Raw genomic sequence first — 25,253 nt, 5'->3', positions numbered from 1 at the left:
TAAAAATGACAAATTACTTTTCCTCTTTGGCTCAAGACAGACACCAGTTGAATTTAATATTTTGCTGCATTTTGCTCTGATAAGCTAGAAAGCCAGTTCATTTAAAAATACATAAACTACATACACAAATAAAAGCAACAAACCACTCGCCGTCTGTCATTTTATTTTTTAGGAATAAGAAGAGTGTGTGCAGGGGTTAACATTTTTAACAAATTTATAATCATGATTATATTTGTATAATTCAAATTGAGGAAAATGGAATTGAAAAAGTTATATGGTCTTGTTCCATCCATCTTTATTTTTATGGTTGTTAATTAACTCAATGAATGGACACTTTCTATAAGTTCCAAATATTCAAATCTATATATACTGTTGTTGTGTAAGTGATGTGTGGTGGACTGTGTCGTGAGTGTCTGCGGTGTGTGTGTGTGTGTGTGTGTGTGGGTGTTGTGTGGTGTGTATAATATGAACCACATCTATATCAATATCTACATCTACCCCGAAGTTCAAAAAAGGAACCACACTGCAATGACCTAGCAGGTTAACCATCTAGACAGACGAATGCACGGAACCAACAGTCTCACACACACACACACACACACACACACACACACACACACACACACACCACAACCACACACAGCTCGCCAGGGATCACCATGACCTCTTTTTCCCTGTTTGGTCTGGAGCAGGGACCCAGCAGTCGGTCAGAGTGTCAGTTTACACCCCTCCCTCCCTAGGTTCTCACACACACACACACACACACACACACACACACACACACACACACACACACACACACACACCACACACACACACACACCTGACAGTTTGCCCTGCAGTGCAGCTATTTGCCTACAGGGGGAGCCTTCTTCCAGACAGTAGTGTTAGAGTTTAGAGAAAGATGAGGCGCTATGAGTTACCTCTACAATGTAATCCGAGGTGCTGGGTTCAAGGCCTGATCAAGGCTTCTCTATATGTCCTCAGTATTTTCCTGCATATAGACACATTATTACTTTAATGTAGCCTTGTAATACCCACATCAACTTTAACATCTCACAATGTTACACAGTGAAATAGAAAGTGAAATGATGTTGAGTCGAAACACTAAAACAATAGCAGGATAGAAGAGAGAGTTTATTCTGGATAGATGCGGCGATTGCAAGACGCATTGGCCCCCAGGCAAGCAGTCAACCAATGGAGACCACATTTCAGTAAAGGACAGCCCATTACCCTTCAGAACTGCAGCGACCCTTTTATGAGGAAGGACCCTGAAAATCCTTGGGCTGTAACGATAATTTACATCATTGATTAATCTGCCATATGTTTTCTTAATTAATTCATTGATTATATAGTCTTTAAAATGTCAAAGAAAAAATATACCATCACAATTTGCCAGAAAAGTATATGATGTCTTCATATTGCATTCAAATTCCAAGGATTTTTCATTGACTATGATAAGAAAAAAGCAGCAAATACCTATTTTTGAGAATTTGACACCAGAAAATGTTTGACATTTTTGCATGAAAATAACCAAAATTATTGAATCGATTGTCAGAATACTTGCCGATGAATTGTCAACATTACTTTACAGTTTAAATAAAGATTTAGTGATTAAATGTGTTTCCAATGTCAGTAAAGGCAGATTACGTTGTTGTGTTCTTACCTGATTCTCGTGTATTTCTTTCAGCTGGAGCAGAAGCAGGTGGTCCCTCCTTTCAAGCCCAACATCTCAGGGGAATTCGGACTGGACAACTTTGACGCCCAGTTCACCAACGAGCCCATCCAGCTCACGCCTGATGATGAGTGAGTCCCCATTTATTATCTTTCTTTTTCCTTTTATTAAAATTTAATATAACATGAATTTTTCACTTGGTAAAAATAACCTTTTCTCATCGTAGTGATGTGGTCAAGAAGATCGACCAGTCTGAATTTGAAGGATTCGAGTACATAAACCCGCTCCTGATGTCAGCGGAGGAGTGTGTGTGAGGAACGCGACGCCTGTGCTCATACACACCTCCCCACACACACACACACACACACACACACACACACACACAATCATGCACGTGTTACGTGGGGGTCTCAGTGTCTTCAAGCTGCATGGTTACGAGACAACCCGGCAACATCAACCTTCTGTTTGACGGCCGCACATGCACAGTAGAACGCTTTTTTTTTTTTGCCAAAACCAGTCTCACACTCTGCCATTTATAACCACTTGCCCTTAAGCCTACCTTCTTTTTTAATTATTTTTATATCATGTAAATCTGCACTGATATCGATTTTTCTCATCGGGGTCTCTTTATCGGGAGGCAACAAGGCTACAGAGTCCTTAAAGGTTACAGAGTCCTTAAAGGTTGCTGTACACAAGCAGGAGATGAGGCACAGCCCCTGACAGATTGACTGAACATCCTCTCCTTCCAGCTGGCCGGGTGTTTTCAATGCCTATTTTATTTGTGTATATATATATATATGAATCTACTATAAATGTTAGACAAGGCCTTTTCAGCTTCAAGCCACAGTCGGACATAACTGACAACTTTATCATAAAACACCCTATCTGTAGATGAAAGAATCATAACACTAGCCTTTTCAAAAAAATAAAAAAAGATAAAAATCTATATATATATTTTTTTTAATTTAACAACATGAAGATAGATGTTGTTCAAATGTATTACCAGTCCAGCCTGAGTATCAGAACCAAAAAGGTTAAGGCCGGGTTGTTTATATGAATACAAAACATCTGGAAAACAGAAGGCGTCTGCTTCATTTCCCATCTGCCCAGAATGAAGGAACATATACAGCAGCATCACAACACTAATAATGAGTTAATACTATTAAACTGTGAATGAAAGTGTTCGCTATGCAGGGAAATGGGCTGGAAGAGTAGCACATCATACCTGAACGCTGGAGCACAGGTACATTTTGCTGTGCAGACCATCCATGAAATATACATTTATACAGGACCAAAAAAAAAAAACATTTTTCTGAAAATGTCTTGCTGGTATGAATTAAAAGGTACAGTATACACAAGGAAGATGTGCTGTCCTAATTCATGTAATTCATATATTCCGATTTTTTTTTCCTCCTTTTTTAATACTATGCCTTTTCTGTAACGTCATCTTTTTTTTGGTACTTTCTCCATTCCATGTATGTCTTTCGTTGTAAATCAAAATACAAAGTGATTGTTGAAATAAGAGCTTGTTCAGAAGTCCAAAGCTTCAACGCAGTACCTACTGTAAACTGTGTCTGCTGTGCTCCATTTTTATCGTATCTATCATAACCTAAATTAGATATTTTGTAAAACTGCTGCTAAACAGCTTAAAGGCTCTATAGAGCAGCTCTCTACCCCCTGACTGTGACGACACTAAGTGACGGTGTATTAGCCTCCAGACTCTCATCCAGTCAAAGCTTCTCTCTTGGAAAATGTTTTCGGATACCATGGTGACCGGAGAAACTCATTCATCTGTTACGCATTTTACTTTATCTTTTTTGTGAATTTGATTTCATTTTGAATCGTTTTTTTTTTTTTTTGATTTTTTTTTTTTTTTTCATCACTACATTAATTCCAAAATGTTACTGGGTGAACCCAATGGGAACTTTATTTGTTGTATTTGTTGTGTTGGGGATGTTTACCACCCAGAAGACTCTGCTGACGTTTATTATTATTGTGCGAGGATAAAACACAGACAGCAAAATAAACATTTTATTTCTCTTGTGGTAATATGTGCTCATGTCAGTGTTGGTCTGTCATTCATTTAAAGGAGAGCGCCACTGATTTTACACAAGTCAGTTTATCGTTATCTGCACATCTAAGGAGTGCTGTTCATATTAAAACAGCTGTATAACATCTGCTGTGGCTCTGGAGGAGCTTTGTCAAGTCAGAAAATGCCCCTGATGATGTCATAGTGATATCATCAGGGTCTTGAGTTTGACTTAAAATTTAAAACTTTTGACAGAAAACCCGCCCTATAAACTGCGGCCATGATTTTAATTTTTTATACTCATTTTCTCACAATAAAATATATAAACATTGCAGCAATGCATGAACCCCAACATATGTAATCAAATGTAAATTAATGTTAACTCCTGCATTCCTGCAATAAAATATTTTAAAACAATTTTTTAAACTTGTCTCTTACAAGTCCTGCAACATTACGCAAGTTCAATACTTAATTTCTAGTGTATCCATTTAAATAAGTTTTCATATCCTGAATGAGTAGAATTTACTGATGTTTAGTGAATGTTTTCTGATTTTATAAAAACCTGAAAAAGTGGTTATTTTCCATTCTTTGTAGGCAGACACAGAATGAAACTGTTAATGGAAATTACATGAACGAAACAACATATCTTAGAACAAAATGGAAATTTCCTGGGAGAGATCCTGTGTAGTGGATTTCCTGTTTAAAGAAAGAAATAATTGGGTGCAACGTTTTTATGTTAAATCTCATCTTTTGAAGTTTTAGAACTTGCATTTAACTTGCAATGGGAAGTAACACCAGTAAAGAGAGGTCAGAGGATCACCAGAGGCATTCTCTAGCTGAATTAAATTTCACAGCAATGCATCCGTTGTCAAGGCATTTCACCAAAGAAAATTGACCTCATGGTGGTCTGAAGAATATCTGAAGATCCCCCAAATCAATATGCTCTGGGGGTCAATAAAAAAGTCAACCCAGTTGTTGAGATATTTCAGTCTGGACCAACTGACTGACAGACTGACGTTGCCATCCATCGAGCCACGCTTATGACTTAGTTGACTTCAACCCTTTCTCTCCTAGTTGAGCACAGGTCATCCACATTTCTTCTCCAGCACTCGGTTTGGGCCGCTTTCACTAATTTCTTTCAGGTGTACTTATTCTGTAAAGAACACCTTTTGACCCAAAACACTGACATTGTAAAATCATTGTGGTTGTTTCCGTAATCATTGTTATCTGAGTGGGGGAATGGCCCACACAGTTTCACCGGAGCCCTGTTGGCCAACATGTTTCCAGCTAATTTCATAGAAGCCTGGGTAGAAAACTGCCCCTCTTACATCATTTTTTATTTTATTTTTTTTATTTTTTTTACTTTGCCTGTTTCCATCTTCCACAGCGGAGACAAAGGGTTGAGCTTTGAGACAGGCACGCTAGTATAGAGGATAAATGATCCTACCTTTTAAGATTTACAACCGAAGAAAGGTACCTGTCATGTGAAGTGACACAGACTCCCAGTCCTACTTAAAAGTGAATTGTTTTGGCAAAAAAATAATTGTGTGTATTGTTGAGATCATGCAAACACTATCAAGTTTCATACTTGTACTATCAAGCTTGTGATGGTTTTACTGCTGAGACCAGACCTGAGATCTCAGACCCACATGGGCGTCTGGAGAGAAGGGAATTAGGCTTGAGTCGTTAAGCTTAAGCTTTTTAACTCCAGCTGCTTGTGTCTGCACTGCTCACGTGACTCCTGCCTGGCTTTTAGAAGGCCCTCGGCGTACCCGGGGGTTAAAAGGCCATTGACACTATTGCCCTTCCCTCTGCCCCTCACACAGTGCTGAGAGGTGAAAAAAAAGGGTCATGGAAATGATGTGCCAGAAATAATAAAAACGGATTGATTTGTGTGCTGCAATAAGGTGCACAATGGTAGATAGACACCGATTGTGTGGGGCTTATTTCACATCCTGCTCCCCCAAACCATTGTAGATTGTCTCAGTTGAACCAGATTTTGTGGAAAAAGGACTCCACTTGTGCTACTACATGGGACAAATACAGCATCGCTGCACGCAGTGCGAGGATAAATGTCTATGCTTAATTCTGTGTTCCCAGGATGGTATGTTTGACATTGTTCCTGTGCCCTCTCTGGTGGAGAACGGGGGTACGCCTCCCCAGGCACTGTGACTCCACATCACCCTGTGGAAGACACAGACACATTAATTAATGATGTAAAACAGAGGAGGATCTGAAAAAAACATCCTGTTTTAATTGCTCTTATCTTGTTGGGTGTTTCATTCCATCCCTGAAGGGATTAATTAAGCAGCAGAAGAATCATACTTGGACCTAAATACAATCCCTTAGTAAAACACACACGACAACTTAAGGTGAATAGTGTTCTACTTGGCGCGGTCTCCATGCAATCACACTACATTTACTGGTGCTCTGGACTGTAGTACTAAGGTATTGAGTTGTTTTAGAGCATCTATAGTTAAATGTACTTGTACAACACTCCCTGTGAGGTGGCTTCAAATTGGTGTGTGGTACTAAAGTGATTGTAATTGTATAGTGAAGGCTTCTTGAGATACAAAAACATGTGTTTCATAAGGAGACACTTAAAATGATTCCTCATGACCATCACATAAGAAACACCAACATACTGTATATGAATGAATGGGACTTACAAGTAGAATAATGGAGGAACCCTGCTGCATGCCAAATAAACCAGCAGGAGTTATAGTAGAAATATCTCACTTTAATATAAAGGAAGTTAGAGTATATGTACTGCTGATTATACTAAATAAAAACATCAAGACCGACCTTGAATTAGTAGTGCAATCGCAGTTAGAGCTGGGAGTTATGTCATGTTGAATGTTACGTAACAGCGCTTGGAAATCCCCTGTATGATGTCTATGTTTGTCACATTTAAGTTTTTCAGTGTGGTTTCAACTGTTAATGGTTTTGCTTTTATTCTTTTGGCACATGTTGTATATTTGCAAGACTACCAGTCTTAATATACAGTATTAAAGGATAACTTCATATTTTTTTCAAGTCTATCTTATACATACATTTCCCACATGCCATATGTACATATGTGTAAAGTATGGGGGTCATTTTTCTGCACAAGGTACTTTTAATTGTATGTATTGAGTACATTTAGCTAATTATACTTACATAACATTTTTAAGGCAGGTGTCATACTTGTAATGGAGTATTTTTACTATGTGGTATTAGTACTTTTACTTAAGTAAAGGATCTGAATACTACCTTTACCACTGGTAGTCACTCCTCTCCATACTGGTTGTTAAGCAATCTGATTTTAGCACATCTCCAATTTATGTCAACATAAAAAAATATCAGTTGAACACCACGGTATTCAATTGCCAGTTTATCAAATCAGAGACACACACATATACATTCGCAGATATGAGAACATTAGCTGAATGTCCAACCTAAACTATCTGACACCTTCAGACTCTGTGGGGAAGGTGTGTGACCTCAAGCCAGCGCTTTAGCTAGCATCATTATCCCAAATTACAGACACATCTACTGAACAACTCAGGACGTATTTCAATATCACCCATTAATTGCAAACAGGATGTATGAAAATGACTATGAGGTGTCTGTCACCAGGCTTTACAATACAAATTCCAGTAACAGTTAGACAGAGTCTCGGTTAATATATAATAGAAAAGCTTATCAATGAGCTTGTCTGTTACACTCTGTCTGTGAATCCCAGCTCTCTCAAAACCACACTCCACGCTACCTCATCCTTCAGCTTATTGCTTTACTCCTAATGAACAATCAGTGCTGGTCACAGTATGGAAGATATGAGATTAATTTACTCCCGCCGCAGTACACAGAGTGATGTTATTACAGGAAAATCAATGTCCCTCTTGTTGTTCTCTGGGGCTGGACAGGGTGTACGCACATCTGCTCTCATAATACAACTGCTGACCTTGCTGTCAGAGTAAGCCAGAGAGAGGCTGCAGCGAAACGGCCGACGGAGTTGTTTATCAAGGCTTTATCAAGCCTCTTTGCTCTCACAGACGTGTGACATCAGACTGTGGGTCAGTCAGCCAGCCAGTGTGCACTCCGGCTGGAAAAAAGCCCCAGCATATGTAGACAGAGCATGATAACCTTTAAAGATTAAAATTCCTGCCAGAACATGATAGTTCAGACTCAAGAGTAAACAGTTGCTAAGGGAATTCAACCTCCTTCAAATGAAAATATATTAGCTATAATTCATAAAATCTCATTCCTGACCTCCTTGTGTTCAGATTTCATGAACTCCCATCATCACTAAAGGCACAATAGACTGCCTGAATGACCTCTTGACCTTTTGCAGAGGACAGGTCCATAAAAAGAGTGTGGGGGAGGTGTGGGAGACAAGTAACCCATTTGCCCGGTGAGTTCGTTCTCTCTTATCCTCTCATTTTTACAAAGTTGATGGAAAGCCATCATGAGAGATAAGGCTTTCTGTTATGTAATTTCATGCCAGGAAAGGCTATGTCAACAAAACCGATCAACAACCTGATTCAATCCAAAGGCGCACACAAATAAAAGAAGAATCTCTAAAATGATTAGATCTTACTGGGGATACTACCTAAAAAAATAAAATAAAATAAAAATGTTATTGGGGGTAACTCATGCTGAAAATGGAGAGCAGAAAATAATTCAAGTTCGCAGTTTACAAATTAAATTTCCTCCTTAAGATAAGCTCTTTTTTTTTTACTGAAATGAAACAAATGTGTAACAATTGAGCTACTTTAGTGAGGACTGAATTCTGGACCCTAAGGCTCTCCAAAAGTCCCCGAACCCCCTTTGAGGCATCCACTGACTGCCTGTTGTTGACGTCTATCTCCAGCTCTCTGCTCACTGCTGGAGGAACAAAACTCCCCGTCTGTGCGAGACAAACGACGAGAGACACCCCCGCATAGTTTCCGTCAGCCGGGTGACGTCTCCGCCTCTCAGCTCGTGTGCAGAGTGACGTTGCGGGGCTGTAGTGGAGCCTCTAGCTGCATCTTGTTGACGGTCCGCCAGGCTTTTCCAGTACTGAGAAGACCCCGCGAGAGTGAGGACGACCGACACAGGCAGGGTTTTCAGGCAAGTGTTACTCGATTAAAAACAGATGGAGCTTTTAAATGAGTGTTTTTTTTAAACAGGGATGATTTGTCGATAGCGGATCTCAGTGTATGAGAAGTTTGAGTATGAATTCCTGTATTCACCGAAGGATTATGGGCGAAGCTAACCTGGTTGCCTGCTGTATCGCTCTCTATCTAGGGGTTAGCCTGCTGTAGTGTTAGCGCTGTCGGTCCTCTCGGCTAGCCAGCGTTATCGCTTAGCTACTAGCTGTGTCGGACTAAAGTGCCATTAATATTCTATTGGATTATCCTACTCGGTCACTACACTCTCGGTGTGCTGGCTGACCAGTCTGATTGGTTTTCGCTCTCGTTGCTGATGTGAACTGGGTTCAATTAGCTTGTCTGTGCTCTTGATAGCCCTGTTAGCCTGCTTCATAGCCCTCTATGCTGGTGAGACTGCTTGTAGCCGACTGTACCTGTACCCGGGGTAAGGTTAAACCAGGCAGCTAACGTTAAGCTAGCTAGCGCAAAGTGTTGAGCCTTTTAAAGATAAGACTTCTCAGTTGATTTCCAGACGAATGCGCATATTTTTACGCTTTCACTTTTTCGTACATGTTTTGTGGTCAGGATATATTTATTTATGTTTTAAAATAATGTGACACAAAATGCGTAATATTGAATGTGTTTGAGGTTGTTTCAAGCGCTTTGATATTGGGTGTATCGGAACAGGCACGTTGACGTTACCTATGTGTTTAACGTTAACACACGGGGAAAACTGAGGTTGTAATCCCCACCGTGCCCTCACCAAGTCGGTGTGTGTGTGTGTGTGTGTGTGTGTGTGTGTGTGTGTGTGTGTGTGTGTGTGTGTGTGTGTGTGTGTGTGTGTGTGTGTGTGTGTGTGTGTGTGTGTGTGTGTGTGTGTGTGTGTGTGTGTGTGTGTGTGTGTGTGTGTGTGTTGGGTAACGCTGGATCGAGGTGCCTTCCCAGACCAGACTGTAGACAGTGAATGTCATTATCAGCGCTGTCTGCATACCAGTGCCGTCGTGGCGAGCCAACAGAAGAGGCGAGGTACAGTTTGCAGACTGGAGAGGGAGGAGGGGGATAGCACGGGATGGAGCAGAGCAGTTTTAGACGCGGTGCCCTTGCAGCAGCAAAAAGGGTAACAGAAGTGGAGGTGACATTAAGAAATATTTCCTAGTAACGTTAGTCAATGGCTGTTTGGTTGTTGGAAGATACCGCCGTTGTTATTGACCGAAACAATTTCGGATGTTGTGATTTCTGACATAAATAAGCCGATCTGGGTGGAGGTTTTCGCAGCCAAACAGGAGTCGTCCCGTGCAGGCTGGGGGTAGAAGCTGCTACCTTCCCTTAGACATCATTTATTGGTCATTGATCTGATTTTCCTGTTTCTTTATCAATCGGCCCACGGTGATATTTGCCATTAAAAACGCCCACAAACACCAACCCGCTTTGGAATCCAGCTCGACGCATGCACCGCCGCTGCATTTCAGTCGGTGGAAAAAATGATGGGATGCTGACATTTGCAAAAGCATGCACCGTGGTCAATTAACCGAACGTGCGTTTTTGCCTTTTTGACAAGCCGAAATCCCCGATTAGATTTAGTAGATAAAATGAAATGCATTTCAGACAACAAAAAAGCGCAAATACAGTAAATGTTGCATTTTCAAACTGAAGTGCATTCAGTCTGTCGTCTCTTGGTGTCATATTGCAGTAGTAGCCATTATCACATAGATTGCCTTTTAAATTGGGGAAACCAGCTAAGTGTTGTTTACCTTATTACAGTCAATTTAGTAAATCCGCAGTAAGCCTGAGAGTAAAAAGGGGAAACACCGCTTTCCATACTGCTGAATGTCAAGCTGTGAAAGGCGTGAAAGAAGGGGGCGACTGCTGTTAATGCTTTTATCAATTGTTTTTCATGGAGCTGATGGGGTCAGCGTGGGGTAAGCAGACCTAGGGGAAGATACAATATGGTTGGGAAGGGCACTTTCATTTGCTAAGTGAAATGTTTTGACCATTGTATCAGACTTACATTAACAATGTGATGGGAAAGGTGCTGGGTGTTGGGGAACTTCACTTGGATAGTTATGTCTGGTCAACTGGTTTTGCTTGTTAAAATTCTCACTTGGGGCTGGGAAGTTTGTTTCAACATCTTTGGTGAAAACCTGGATGCAAATTTCCCCTGGGGTTCAATTACAAGGGCTGAGAAAGCCTTGTGTTTGTGTGAAGTATGGTAATGACCATTTGGTTTAGTGAGCAGCCATTGACCTCTTCAGCCCCCACCTGGGACAGCGACCATAAAACATTTTAAACTCTTATGTGGATAATTCATGCTAAGCAACCAGTTTTTCGTATAATTTTAACAGGAAAATAAATTGATTAGTTATAGTTTTAAATAGTGACAGAATTTCTTTTTTTTGCTGCATTTCTGTTTTCTAAATTCCTGTTTTTTCATACTCAGGCAGCGGATAAGAACATAGAAAACTTCAGTCACCATCATGCATCTGTCTAACTACCAGAAGATTTGTGTCATTTGAAAAGACTCAAGAAGGGAAAAAGACTACAAATACGGGAACTCAGTCAGAAGAAAGAAACAACAATAACCCAGTGCTTAGACATGGCCGGCACCCAGACCAGTTTGAAAACCCCTTTTAAAGACTTCACCTCATTCAAGGGCAACATGAAACGGCTGTATAGAGAGCGACTTGAAGACGCGCCCATTAAGAAGCGAGTCATGGCGGAGATCAACCTGAAGCGTCGCAGCTTGGATTCCCTCCCCAAAACTCCCAAGGTAAAGAGGGAGCAGATCGAGGATCTGTGCCACGACTCTGACATGGATGTGGAGGGCCGGGCTGAACTGCACATGGTGAGCTCTGCTAAAGCCCTGGACCTGAGCCCTGGGCTCAAACACACACTGGCCCAGTTTACCCTCAGTAGCCAGAGCTCCCTCGGGGGCCCAGCTGCCTTCTCAGCCCGAACCAGCCATGAGCATTCCCCGGCAGGCATGCCCCCCCTACCCTCCCCTCCTGTTCTGGGAGGGGGCCCTCTGCTGGTTCCCTGTGACAGCTCTACTGAACTCACCCACTCGCTGCTGGAAGGAGAGTCTATCTCCTGCTTCATCGTTGGGGGAGAGAAGCGGCTTTGCCTGCCCCAGGTGCTCAACTCCGTGCTCCGCGACTTCTCGCTGCAGCAGATAAACACTGTGTGCGACGAGCTCTACGTTTACTGCTCGCGTTGCGACGCTGAGCAGCTGCACATCCTCAAGGTGCTGGGCATTCTGCCGTTCAACGCACCTTCCTGTGGCCTCATTACACTGACGGATGCGCAACGGTTGTGCAACGCTCTGCTGCGTCCTGGGGCAGCCCTGCCTGCCGACCCCAGCGGTAAGCTGTCGACCCAGGGCCTGCTGAAGGAAAGTGAAGCCAGTTTCCAGGTGGAGCACCAGTGTTTGGGGAAGTGCCAGGGTCTCTTTGTGCCACAGTTCTACACCCAGCCTGAGGCGCCCTGCATCCAGTGCATTGAGTGCCAGTTGCTCTTTTCACCACAGAAGTTTGTCATGCATTCACACAAGTCACCCGATAAGAGGACCTGCCACTGGGGCTTTGACTCAGCCAAGTGGCCCTGCTACCTGCAGCTTGCCAGGAAGTACCAAGGCATACCTGAGGAGCCAAAACTCAAGCAGCTCCTCGACGAGGTCAAAGAGAAGTTCCACTACCAGCTCAAGAGGTCGATAGACAAAGTAAGTGCACTTCTGAATGATACCTGTGTCTTTGTTTGTTTGCATGCATTACCTTGGCATTCATTATCATTCTGGTAAGGAAGCCAATTAAAAATATTTTATTATGTTGAATGTTTTCTATAGTCTGTGTATTCAGTGGATTTTCTAGACTACCTTCCAGCTGTTTTTTTCTTATACGTGTGTTGACCTAATATGTGTTAAAGACACCTGGGACAGGTGGTGACATCTGTCTGATCAGGTCTGATCAGACAAGTAAGGCCAGCTGTCCACAGCTGAAGGTGGATGCATCATTTGCCGCCTTATGTCACCTGGAGGTCACTGGGAATGTCACTGAACAAAAGGCCATCCAACTCCTTTTATACAAAAATGATGTTAGCAGTTAATTGTTGAACCTTTTTATCAGCTGTAAAATAAGACATTTTCTCGTTTGCCCCAGTCACTGGAATTTGTATTTTTCAGCAAATTCCTACACAGTTTAAGAAAACGGAATTAGAATTTAAGACATTTTTGGATGGTTTGACAATATATGGCTTCTATTAGATAATTGATTAATAAATCCTTTTAAGAGATGCTCAGCAACAAAGACAAAATACAGGTACATCATTAGTGACCCTTTTACCTCCAGGCAAACCTGAAAGTAAAATGGCAGTAGTTATCACTGAAAGCCAGAATGCAGCAGAGCCTTCCAAATGATTTTGCCGATTCTTTTTTTATCCTGCTGTGTAAATCATGTCAATGCAGTTATCTAAACCACAAGGGCAGCAAGCCTGTTGAAAAGTCAGCATTCAGTGTGTGGTGGGGGTGGGGGGGGAAGCTCTAGATTGTTTCCCTGCCATTGACTGGTTTATGTCTAATGACCTCCCTCTGACCACAGTGGACTGCCCTTTTTGTATTGCTGTATGGGTAAAGGTGGGTTTGTGTTTTTGTGGTTTGTCACATACAAATCCACCTTTTTTTACCGGCTTTAACCAGCAAACACACACTTTGAACAGAAAGGGACTCTACCACAACCCCTTGCTGGCAAGATTTATGTGTGAAAGTAGTACACTTTGTGTGAGTGTAGAGTAGGAAGATTTCAGTATGTATTCAGTGTGTGTGCATGTGAGTATGCACATTTCTGGAACACACATTTTCTATTGTTGTTATTGTACCTGAGATGGGGAAATGCCTTGCTTTTTTCTCTGTCTGCCTGTTAACTTGGTGTCTGAATATGCCGGAAATACTGTCTGCAGTCTTGTCTCGCGTCTCAATCGCATTCCTGCCTCCTCCTAATTGTCTTCCTTCTCTTTCCCTGCCTTGGTTTAAGGTATGCATCTTGGAAGAAATTCTTATTGAAGGGCATGGTATTTTAATGTTTTAATAGGAAACGCACATGCCAAAAAAGAGCAACAGACACATGTACAAAAAACTATGGTCAAGGTACATGATGGTTCCTACAATCTGCTGTGTGTGTGTGTGTGTGTGTGTGTGTGTGTGTGTGTGTGTGTGTGTGTGTGTGTGTGTGTGTGTGTGTGTGTGTGTGTGTGTGTGTGTGTGTGTGTGTGTGTGTGTGTGTGTGTGTGTGTGTGTGTGTGTGTGTGTGTGTGTGTGTGTGTGTGTGTGTGTGTGTGTGTGTGTGTGTGTGTGTGTGTGTGTGTGGTGTGTGTGTGTGTGTGTGTGTGTGATGAGCGCCTCACTGGAGGCTAGTATGACGCATCTTCGTCTCACACTTTTCCAGTCTCACTGGAGCCTTTCTGTCTCACCACAGTTTTAGGTGCTGTCTTCTCTCACAGGGGTAATTTCTCAGTCAATTTTTTTTTCCCTTTTCGTTGTTGTTTCTTTTTTTTTATATCTTGCAGCTATTGAAGAGCAGCATTGACAATATTTAATATTCTGTTATTTTTGAGGGGGTTGGCTTGATCAGAATTGGGAACTTTTAAAAGTGAAACTTCAGCTACCTTTGTGTTGGCATAGACACACAAAGTGACAAATTGCCAAAATCCTGGAAAGACAGTTGCCGGTGAGTCTACAGGAAGCAGGTGATTTTAGCATTAAAAGAGGATGCCACTCCACACCCCCACACCTAAAGGGGATGTATGGGTGTGCGAAAGGTCATTGGCCATAGAACGAGATGACCTGTGTGTGTCTGTGTCTGTGTCTGTGTCTGTGTCTGAACAGGAAGTGAGGCAGACGGACATGTCTCTCACCCTGAACATCCTCCAGGGTCTCTGTGTCCAGCCTCCTCTGCTGCACTGGCTGTGTGACTCATACTTTCCACATCCCAGTGGATGTTAGTGGAAGTCCAGCCAGGCAGCTTATAGTCACACATACTTTTTGGAAAGATGGCTCGCCTCGGTATGTTGGTCTAACCCCGACTGCAGACCCTTTTTTCTGATGGCCCTTATTTACACACAGTGTCAATATGCACATTTACAAGCGGTTTCTAGTTTTACCAGAGAGCTCCGAGACCTCTAAAAGAGAAGAGACACAAACAAGGGACTTTCTGGAAGATTTTTTTCCCCACCTTCTCCAATGGCTAATGGTCCCATATCCTGTTAGGAGTGTTTGGTTTGAGAATGTGCAGTTAAAAACTCCAGGACTTGCTCTGTATAAACGCCGCTTTGTGCCTCAAGGCACTGCTACCCTGTCTACTGATCCCTGCTGTGTAAATAGAGTTTTCTAGACAGACGCCACTAACAGAAAGCAACAAGCTTAAAAGTTACTTTAGTGTCTGACAGACAATGAGTTCATGTTGCCTTCAGGGAATGTGATGGACACTTGTACTTTCCACTGAGACAATATCATGTGTCGTCACTTTTATTGGGTGATTATTTTTTATCTCATAAGACAGGAAATAACAGAAATTCCCATTGATGATCATCATTTTGTTTATTTTGGCTGTGTGTTTACATGGCATGTCATCAGGCATGCATTGCATTACATCTACATCTAAATGACAAAATCTTCAGTAGTAGTCTGTGTTAGGTCAAGTTATATTTCAATACTCAAAGGTAATTTGTATTATACTTTTCTTAGTTTATATGTCTAAAGCAGAAAAAAATGTGCTGTTTTGAAATAAGAAAACATTATGACAAGTTATTTTGGACATATTTTCCCCACCCTAGCGAGCATAACTCCATGAGCATAGTGAACATAGCTGTCTGTTGCTTATTTCCCTCGGCCTTGTTTGTGGCATTGTGTTGGCCCCGAGTCAGAAGTGTCAGACGAAGAGAACAGCCTTTCTGTGTCTGTCTCGCTGGCTGGGCGGACACAGTGACTGCGGCACAGACGGCAGACAGCTGCATCTCTCTGGCTTCCTCTATTTGCTATTTGGAAACCAGTGACTTCATTACCGCAGACCATTGCAGCTGTACTCTCTGGCTGTCTCCTGGGCGGCCTGCTCTGTCTGTCTGTCTGCTTGTCAGTCATTCTCTTGGGCATCTAATTAGATTTTGGCAGGCATGCTAATCGCTCACTGGGCTGCCTTTGCTATCTTTATCTTCTTCCTCTACCTCCATCAGGATTTTAATCTATGATCTGCCTTCTTCTCTTTAGTTTATCTTGATTTATGGCCTTCAGTGTGCTCCTCAATCTGCCATCCTTCACCCACCATCATCCCTTTTCTTCTAACTGTTGTGCTGTTGCCCACATGTGGCTGTAAATAGTCAATACCCCCTGTCCCAACCAGTGGACAGTAACAAAATAAGCAGCCAAATGACCTGATAAGTTGATCAATACATAAGCAATAAGACAACTTGTGTGCGTCTGCAAGGCGGATGTGAGGAAAGCCAATGGCTATTGATTGGGTCTCCAATCTTGATGGATGTGGCGAGTTGTTGGGTGACACGGACACTGAATAGAGAAGGCAATGGACCAAGAGGGAGGCAGGAGAAACGGAGGAAGAGTGAAATGAGGAGACTCAGTTACAGGGGCCGCAGCTGGTGTTGCATAACTTTCAGTCCAAATTAACCTCACCTTTGCTTCTACTGTTGCCTGCCTTCATTTTTGCAACTCAGACAGACTACCAGATGGAAGTAGCGTCACACAGACACAAAAAGGGTGTCTGTGGTCAGAAAACACACCACCGCTGGGTGAGGTACTTGAGTAAATGTGGTAAGGGAAGAGAAGTAAAGAGTATGAAACAATGAAGATGAGAGGGCAAGGCCAAGACAGGTGGGTCTGGCTGTTGCTTCAGTCATAAACTGTGCTACGCTTTGGTTGTGTTCCATGAAACAGGCCGTGTCCACAGCCATGAGGTTGTTATAGGGAGCTTGAGCCCCAGCTCTTCTTTTCACGAGTTGAAAATTAACCTCTTCAAGACCTGAGCTGAACCACAAATCTAGCCTTGAACAACCCTCTTGCTTAGCCAATCACATGCCGGCAAGCTCGCATTTCCCCAGCACCAACTCTTTCCTTTGCCCCCCACCCCACCAAAAGACAGCCATGCATATATTTCTAGGTCTGTTTGTGCATTTTCTGAATACACAGCCACTTCTTTGAACGCCAGCCCAGAGAAACCTACAGTCCATCACGCCTGTATGTAGTTTGGTGTGGGTGGCTGCCAGTGTCCCCTCTATACAACAAGCTGTGCCTTGGCCAGTGTTTGCTGCCCGTTGTACAGGGCTAAATGGGGCCCAGCAAGGTAGGAGGGGCTGAGCCGAGGGGCCTCTGGTATGTCACCATCAGGTCAGTGCCAGTATCACAGCTCCATAACAGCATTGCAGCTCACTGGAAGAATGCCAAAGTCAGGCCTTTTCTTCAATACATAAGAATCTAATCAAGTTTGGAAAATGGTCACAGGCCTTAGCCAAAGTTTAATTCACCGCTTAGATTTGTTGTGCACTAGCTCCCAGCTTATCCTGTGCACTACAACCCCACATTTACCATTAGTTTGCTGGTGGTAATTTTTCACCCCAGCTGCAACTTATTATGTTTGACTATTTCCTTCGGACTCATTTCCCACCTCACTACCCGAAGAAGAAGTAGATAATACGCTGCTGTAAGACTGACTTGAACTTGATACAGCAGCAGGCAGCAAAGCTCGTTAGTCCTAATACAGTGTAGCCTGTGCCACATCTGCCAAATAAACTGGCTAAGCCCCTCTCAACCAAATGTCCCATGGGCTGGACTGACTGCCGATTTGCATGTTCACTGTGTTGTGGCTCTCCCCCCTCCGGGTGTCAGACCAGTTTGTTGCCTCTCAGGAAAACGAGAGAGTGAAAGAGGGGACTATAATGGGCTGCAAGTTCAAACAAGACTGTAAGAAACAAAAGGGCTTTGGATCGCAACAAGTCTGATATGCTTGCCTGGGTTGTTTTGCGTGAGACCGGAATAATGAGGAGTCTTAATTAATCAATGTGTTGATGAGAAGATTAATTGTCCACTGTCTGGTCTCCCTGGGAGTCAGTCAGACAAGCAGGTTGTGTGTATGTTGGGGGCAGGGAGTCGGAGGCAAGGGAGGTGTACTGTAAAAGGGTTGTGAGAGACTGCCAGCATGTGCATTTAGTGAGCAAGTAGAGAGATTGCGTTTGCATTTGAAAGGCTCTTCTGTGCCGCCTTCCCGGTAGGGAATGGTGATTATGAAGATGTAAATGGACAAACCCAGCAATGGAGCTTACCTATACAAGCACCTCACAGCAGACACGCAAACACACCATGTAGGTACTTAGACTGCTTCTCTCGTAATATTTCCTACAACCCCAAACTCCCAGACAGGGGAAATAACACTGGATATCAAAGGCGTGCCATGAGTCCCGCTGGGCTGCCACTCTGCACATCCACAACACATTAAGCCCAACCACTACACTGATCAATTATGTATGTTGCAAACGCAGAGAGATAAGGGGAAACAGTCAGCCTATACGATTAAAGTAATCCCCAACTCTCCACTTTGCCACTAATTTATTTGGGTGTTTGATAATGTCTCTTTATTTTCATATGGAAGTGATTCTGCATGCGTTGTTTATATAGGTGCCCATGTTTTTTTGTCAGCATCCCCCATGTGCGTAATTGCACACAACAATGGCAGCCAAGGTAAGTGCTCCTGTGGCCCATGTTTTGACCTTCAGCCTACACACCAGATGAAAGCAGATAGCACAGCAAACCACTGTGAGATGCAAACTTGCCAAGCTTGGATAGGTGATTACTTGCCCTGAGTCTTTAAGTCTTTTTTATTTTGCAGCCTCACCTTTGCTCCACTTACATCAAACACCATCCAACTGTTTCTTTTCCTTCCAGTGCGTGCAGCCTCTGTACCCTGTAAATCGTTATCTCACCAGGGGCCTGACTGATGTTGCTCAGGTCAAGGCTGTTAAGTTAGCAACTGGAAAACAGACTGCATTAGGTAAGGTAAAACAAGTGACATTTTGTGGCTTGCAGTGATTCCGCTCATTGGAATCATCAATCTCTCTGATATTTCTCTTTGCCTCATACCCCTTAAGGGTACGTTCCAGATCATCTAGATGCTGTGGAGGTTTCCCTCTGGATCCTCAACAGCCACACATGCGCCTCTTTATAGAGTAAACAAAGTTGTAGACAATCCTCAAGGTTGTTGACCTCCAGATGCAATTAATTACCTAACCACTTTCATAAAATGTTTATTGTGTATTTTTTACTTTATATACGGCAGTTATATTAGGGATTGCATGTGTTGCGACTGGAAAGTATACTTCAGCATCCTTGCATGCAAGCTACTAGTCCATCTTATTTTTTTCCAAGCAACAGAGTGGTGTGTGTCTTTTTTTTTTTCTGGCTTCACTGTTGCTTGTATTAAAACTGCAGGAGCGACTTGGCCCGCACAGTGCCTTATAGCCCGTTACTTCATCCTTTTGAAGAGTGAAGCAGTGCCTTGTGGTTTACAGTCTGGCTACATTTAACTAGTTCCTATGAGAAGTTCACTTTGTTATGCCAAACATTTTCTTTGTCATGACCTTCTGAATTTACCACCATGCATCATCCTGATTCCAGATGAGGCCTAATGTAGAATTGTTTTTCAGAAGACTAATCTAGCCAAATGATGGTAGATTTTGGCATGTTGCCTTTTTTGTCAGCTGATTTGGCAGACAAGGAAGCAGCCTTGGTTACAGGTGAAAATTGTAATCAAAAACTAAAACTCTTTGTCCTTCTCTGTCATTAGAGGTGAATTAAAGAAAGCCAGGCTGCGACATGACCCTGACATGTCCATATGATGACATCTCATTCACTCATTATTAGAGTGATGACACATGCGAATACACAGAGTAGCACGGGATGCTGTGCAGATGACACCGTCCTCAGTTCATGATTAAAGGTTAAACACAGCCAGAAACACAGACGGACACACACACACAGACACTTCCTCCCTTTACCACGCCAACCCTATCCTGCAGCGTGAGTCATGGTGCTCCATCAGTGCTGCGGTTTGCTCTCTACTCATCAGCGTCACTGTGGAACCAGGACAAAGATTTATCACCGTCCCGGGTCTTTCACACAGTCTGTCTGATCTACGCCCAGGTGTGTTCACTTAGTGCTCTGACTAAACTGTGTTGCCATTTACCAAACCCAACTGCGCTTTTCTTGGGCTGTTGTCAAGCCTACCTCAGACAGTGACTGTTCTAGAGTAAAGAAGTCTAGTGATCAAGTGTGTGTGCACTATGAGTTCACCTGTCATATATATTGATGCATTAATAACAGTTAAGGCAGGATGGCCATATCAAGGTAGGCTTCTTTTTGGTTTTGAAGTTTGTCTTTAATAGTTAAGATTTTGTCAGTATGGCTGGGCAATATATCAAAGTATTCCACCTTACAGCTGAGCTGCTTTCTGTGCTGAGGAAGAAGTAAACGATCGATATATGGCCGCATAGTAGGGCCAGTAAAGACGAGTTTTAGCCCCGGCCAACTCAAGCTCTTGCAGTAAAACTATTTTAACCGTGAAGCCTGTGAGTTGTTTTTAGAGATTTAGCACAATAATTAAGAGTTTTTATTTCCAATTTTTACTAAAAGACCATAGCATATTATAGTGTCTGATTGTTTTAAGACTAGTCTTAAATGGCTATCAGGCCAAATTATGATGAGGTCATTGTTGTTGAGGGATTTAAAGTACATTAAGCTACTAAATGGCTATTTGAATATGCTATGTATTTTGAGGCATTTTGGTAGATTCTCAGTAATTTATTGCAAAGACAGAGGGTTGGGCAGCGTCTCCATTTTGTGTTTTCTCTCTGAAGTGATAGCAGTGCATTGCTGGCTTGCTGACAACTCTGTCGGCTTTCAGTCTGCATAGCAACGCTCGTCCTCTCCTCTCTCACTCCCCTCAGTCTCTGTGTGTGCGTGCGTGCGTGCGTGCGCCTAATGGCGGATTTGAACCAGTAACCTACCTCCAAACAGAGTCCCATGACAGCAAGCTCTTCTAGAGACTTTGTTTCGTTTAAAGAGATGGTAAAACACACACACACATACTGGCCCAGATGAAGCTCAAATGATCAGTAGAGTCATCTACAGACAAGACAAGAGCCCACTGGCCTCATTCTCAGTCAGTGTGTTTTCTTGGGAGAATTGCGTCTTGCTTGTGTCCATATGCATATTTGTGCACAGTTGTTGCTTGCAGTAAACCACGTCATCCTCCTACACTGCTGTTTGATGGAGCAGTTGTTTGACGGGATGTCTGTTTACTCGTGTGTGTGTCTCCTGGCCTGGTTGACTCACATAGGTGAGCCCCAACAGCTTTGGTAATTAACGCTCAGGGGGGCAATGGGGAATGAAAGTGGAGCACACGTGCACACTGCGCTGCTGTGCTAAAGACGGTAAGCGGACTTTGGGTTAGATATTTGCATTTCAAGAGTCAAAACCATCATGCCCTCTGCTATTGCTTTAAATGTGAAATGGCCTGGTACAAACAAGAAAATACACCTTTCAGTTTTTCAGGGTAAACAGGAAATTTCAGATATCATTAATCTGTCAACCTGCATGCTGTGGGTCGTTAACAGGGCTGAAATGCATTTGCTTTCACATAAAACTACATGATTATGGCTGAAATGATCTCATGCGTCATTTGTTTATGACTATTAATCATAGCACTTAGGTGAGAGTGACATAATTTCATTGTACAGTACGTCTTTCCTCCGATACAATGTCTAGACTGTTTACAGTTGCAGCATGCATTTCAGTAATGTTAAAGTAAAGTAATCAACTAATGGTCTCTTTAATAGTTATGCCAACTAGATGCATAATTTTACTCAAGCCATATTTAGCATTTGCAAACTAGCAAAATGAAGTTGGAATGAGTGAAAATTACCTGGCTTACAAATGTGACATGATTTTGTATAGTATTGTTTCTTTGTAGTGCTAAAATAATTGGTTGATTAATTGATCTACAGAATTTAATTTTTTAAGCAAAAATACAAAATAATTAATCTATGTTATCAAATTTAGATATTTACTGCTTTATTTAATTCAATTCAATTCAATTCAATTTTATTTATAGTATCAATTCATAACAAGAGTTATCTCAAGACACTTTACAGATAGACCACACTCCAGAATTTACAAGGACCCAACAGTTCTAATAGTTTCCTCCAGAGCAAGCAACAGTGCGACAGTGGCGAGGAAAAACTTCCTTTTAGGCAGAAACCTCGGTCAGACCCAGGCTCTTGGTAGGCGGTGTCTGACGGGCCGGTTGGGGTTAGAATGAAGAGTGGCAATAACAATAGAAAAAATTAGTAGTTTGTAGAATCTTTGTAGTTTTCATGGCATAGCAGACGCTGTGCGGCATTACAGGCCCAGCAGGAACCGTCAGCCAGGCCTGGTAGCGGTGTCTGACGCGGACGTGGGGTTGAAGAGAGTGGCATGAACAATGAGTTGTAGCAGTTCTTTAGTTAGTCTATGATAGCAGAGTGTGCCTTTTCAGGATATTGCAGACGTAGCGGAGTAGCATGACTGCCGAGTAGCAGGACGTGCAGGACGTAAGTGCACAGAGGTACAGTTATTTAGTCTTCTATAGTATGTTGACCTTTGATTAGACTGGGGAGCTGACTGCACATAGGTATTCGTCAGAGAATGCCATTCAGAGGTAGAATACAACCCGTGTGATGGGAGTATGAGGGAGCGCAACATGGGATGATGAATAGAAAAATGAGAAGAAGAGCGTAGAAGAGAATGCGTTCATGTGAAGGATCATAGTTAAATACTCTAGGTAGTTGTAGCGAAACTCTTTTCTGTGGTAAAGAGTAGGTGAACAGAGATTCCTCACTGAATCACTTTAATAACTTAATTATCCATAGATCAGCAACTGTTTGTCCTGGTGGGTGTATGGATGTAAATGGGACGTAGCTGGAGGAAGGAGTAACCTGCAGGGGGGAAGGCTTATGATTATCGCTAGACTCCTCATGTGGTGTCGTGTGCTGTGGTGTTGTGTGTGTATGTGTGTGTGTGTGTGTGGTGTGTGTGTGTTGGATGTGTGGTGTGTGGTGTGTGTGTGTGTTGTGTTGTGGTGGTGTGTGTGTGTGTGTGTGGTGTGTGTGTGTGTGTGTGTGTGGTGTGTGTGTGTGTGTGTGTGTGTGTGTGTGGTGTGTGTGGTGTGTGTGTGTGGTGTGGTGTGTGTGTGTGTGGTGTGTGTGTGTGTGTCGTGCGCGTGCGCGTGCGCGCGCGCGCGTGCGCGTGTGCGTGTGCGTGTGCGTGTTCACTAGTCTGGCTGATGCTTATCAGTGTGCTTGTCTGGCTCTGTTCCGTTTCTCTTTGTGTTTGGAAAGAGGGAGGAACAGGTGTGTGTGTGTCTGGGGGAAGGCACAGACAGTCACATGCTGGCTGTTTGCCTGTCCTTTTATCTTCTTTCCTGTATTTCTCTGCCACCTGTTTGTCTAAAGGCCTTTTTACGATAGCCACAGCCGAGCTGGCGTGCGCAAATGTGATGTCATGAGAGCTCTGTAACTATTTCTACTCACGCGTGGTGGTCGCGACACTAGTTGCAGTCTACTCCTGAACAGAGTTGGCGCTAATGAGCAAAGGCTACTGATTTTATTTTTACGGAGAAAAAGTTAAACAACGGCAGAACTGGCAGCAGTATTGACGTCAATGCTTCGATTTGATTCAATGACCTACTTCGTTGGATCAAGCCTTTCATTCACCATAAAAGAACTTTTCTTAATGTAGTCAGTCTGAGAGTCATGGCATCCGGTTGCCCGCTAACTCGTCCATGCTTCCTGTTTTCGCTTTGTAGCCCGCCGATGAAAAAAATAGAGCAGATACTCAAAATCCTGACGGGCCAGCGAGATCTACGATAATTTGACGTTACATTGGCGCATGCAACCTCTGGTGAGGCTAGTATACCGGATGCTTAAATGTCCACCTGTCAGACTTGTTCTCATCTGTGCCCTGCTCTATTTTATTACCGCTTAAACTCTTTCTCCAAGGCTAAAGTGAATAAGATATATGTATATAATATTTTTCTTCTTTTGAGGATAAAGAGAGAGGGAGAGATACATCTGATCTTTGTCGCAGGCTACTACGCACAATGTAGATCACTGTTTGAGGAAATAAAGTGGTGTTAAAAGTGAGGCCATATATTAGTTTTTGGGACACACATTTAGGCAGGCTTGGTGATCTCAATATCTTGTTGGGTTTTGGCCAGGAAGTATATATATCTACATACTGTATCTGTAGCTTGATCTTTGACACAGTCGATGACTGCAGCAGAACAGGATGTGGTCTAGAAACAGACAGGGCGTGCCTGACTGTCTGTGAATGTGCGTGTTCCTCCTTTCCTCCCTTACTGTCTAAGTCTGAATGAAAAGGCACCCAAATAAAGGCAGTTTACTTCCTCCTGAGAGGAAAAAAGAGAATGAGCCGCATTACTCGTCCTCCTCATCCCCCCCCTGCCCCCCTCCTGAATGCCTGGCTCATGAATGGCTCAGATGGGGGAGGAGGAAAAGGGAGGGATGGTGGGTGGTACTGTTCTGTTTTCTGAACCTCTCTGTTTCGGTCCCATGAGCGAGATTGTGGCGTTTGCCTGGGGTTTGTTTTAGTTTTCATACCCGACCACTGATGCCCCAGTTTCAACAGATGTGAAAACAATTGGGCCCAACAGTGTTTATGTTTTAGGGCAAAAAAAGAGATTTATATAGATCTTTATTAACGCACGCACAAACGCATACTGCCGCTCCGAGGTGAAAGGTTGGACCAAGGCGTGCACACTATTTATTGTGCCCTAGATAAGATTTGCCATTAGGCTTGTTACGACAGGTTCTGTTTGTGTGCTATATCCTTTGAGTTTTACATCGTTATCATTTCAGTAGCATATTCTCTAAAGAAACAACTCATGCTACCAGCTAAAAAAAGGAACTCACTAAGTTGATCAATTAAGTGATAAGATAAAACTAAAGGGATTATATCTTCTAAATGTTAGGGATTGCTAGGAAGGTTGTATTTCCTTTTTCTTTTAATATTTTCAAAGTAACTGCCGACTTTTGGGGGATGAGCCGTGAATGTGTTGACCTCGGACTTTGTGTGTGTTTGTGTGTTTGTGTATGCTTTAGATATGAAAAAAGTAGAAATGAGATTCCTCTTGTCTATGGGTACAAGCAGAGACTGGCAATAGCTGAAAAACAATCCTTATATCCCCTGCAGTCATCTGCAAAGAAATCGGGAAAGAATAAATCTGTCAACTTTTTGTGAAGGTAGAAGCCTTCACTCCAATCAAAAATCAACTCTTCATAAATGATATGGTGGTGCTTTCACTAGTACAGCCAATTATGAAGTCTAACACTCTGAACA

The 25,253-nt window shown here is 42.7% G+C and overlaps 2 protein-coding genes and 1 long non-coding RNA gene across 4 annotated transcripts in view; all 3 read left to right on the top strand.

Annotated features, from left to right (window-relative positions):
- prkci (protein kinase C, iota) overlaps positions 1–4,113 on the top strand; it is a 33,202-nt gene extending 29,089 nt beyond the window's left edge. Inside the window, exons 17-18 of the mRNA XM_032530811.1 lie at positions 1,691–1,806; positions 1,902–4,113. Of these exons, the coding sequence (XP_032386702.1) occupies positions 1,691–1,806; positions 1,902–1,989 (204 nt within the window). The 3' untranslated portion in view covers positions 1,990–4,113. The remainder of the gene's footprint in view (positions 1–1,690; positions 1,807–1,901) is intronic.
- Positions 1–25,253, top strand: part of LOC116698725 (uncharacterized) — a 350,926-nt gene that overhangs the window by 287,119 nt on the left and 38,554 nt on the right. The gene's annotated exons all lie outside the window — the stretch shown is intronic.
- Positions 8,532–25,253, top strand: part of skila (SKI-like proto-oncogene a) — a 31,735-nt gene continuing 15,013 nt past the window's right edge. The window contains exons 1-2 of one of the 2 annotated variants that reach the window (XM_032530809.1): positions 8,532–8,795; positions 11,253–12,530. In XM_032530809.1, the coding sequence (XP_032386700.1) occupies positions 11,409–12,530 (1,122 nt within the window). In that variant the 5' untranslated portion in view covers positions 8,532–8,795; positions 11,253–11,408. Of the gene's footprint in view, positions 8,796–9,676; positions 9,842–11,252; positions 12,531–25,253 lie in introns of those variants that run through there. The other variant, XM_032530810.1, reaches the window with a different exon arrangement.

This window comes from Etheostoma spectabile, chromosome 12 (genome assembly GCF_008692095.1).
Source record: "Etheostoma spectabile isolate EspeVRDwgs_2016 chromosome 12, UIUC_Espe_1.0, whole genome shotgun sequence".
Lineage (NCBI taxonomy): Eukaryota > Metazoa > Chordata > Actinopteri > Perciformes > Percidae > Etheostoma > Etheostoma spectabile.
The sequence above is the reverse complement of the archived record's forward strand: the minus strand, read 5'-3'. Positions and strand labels throughout refer to the sequence as shown.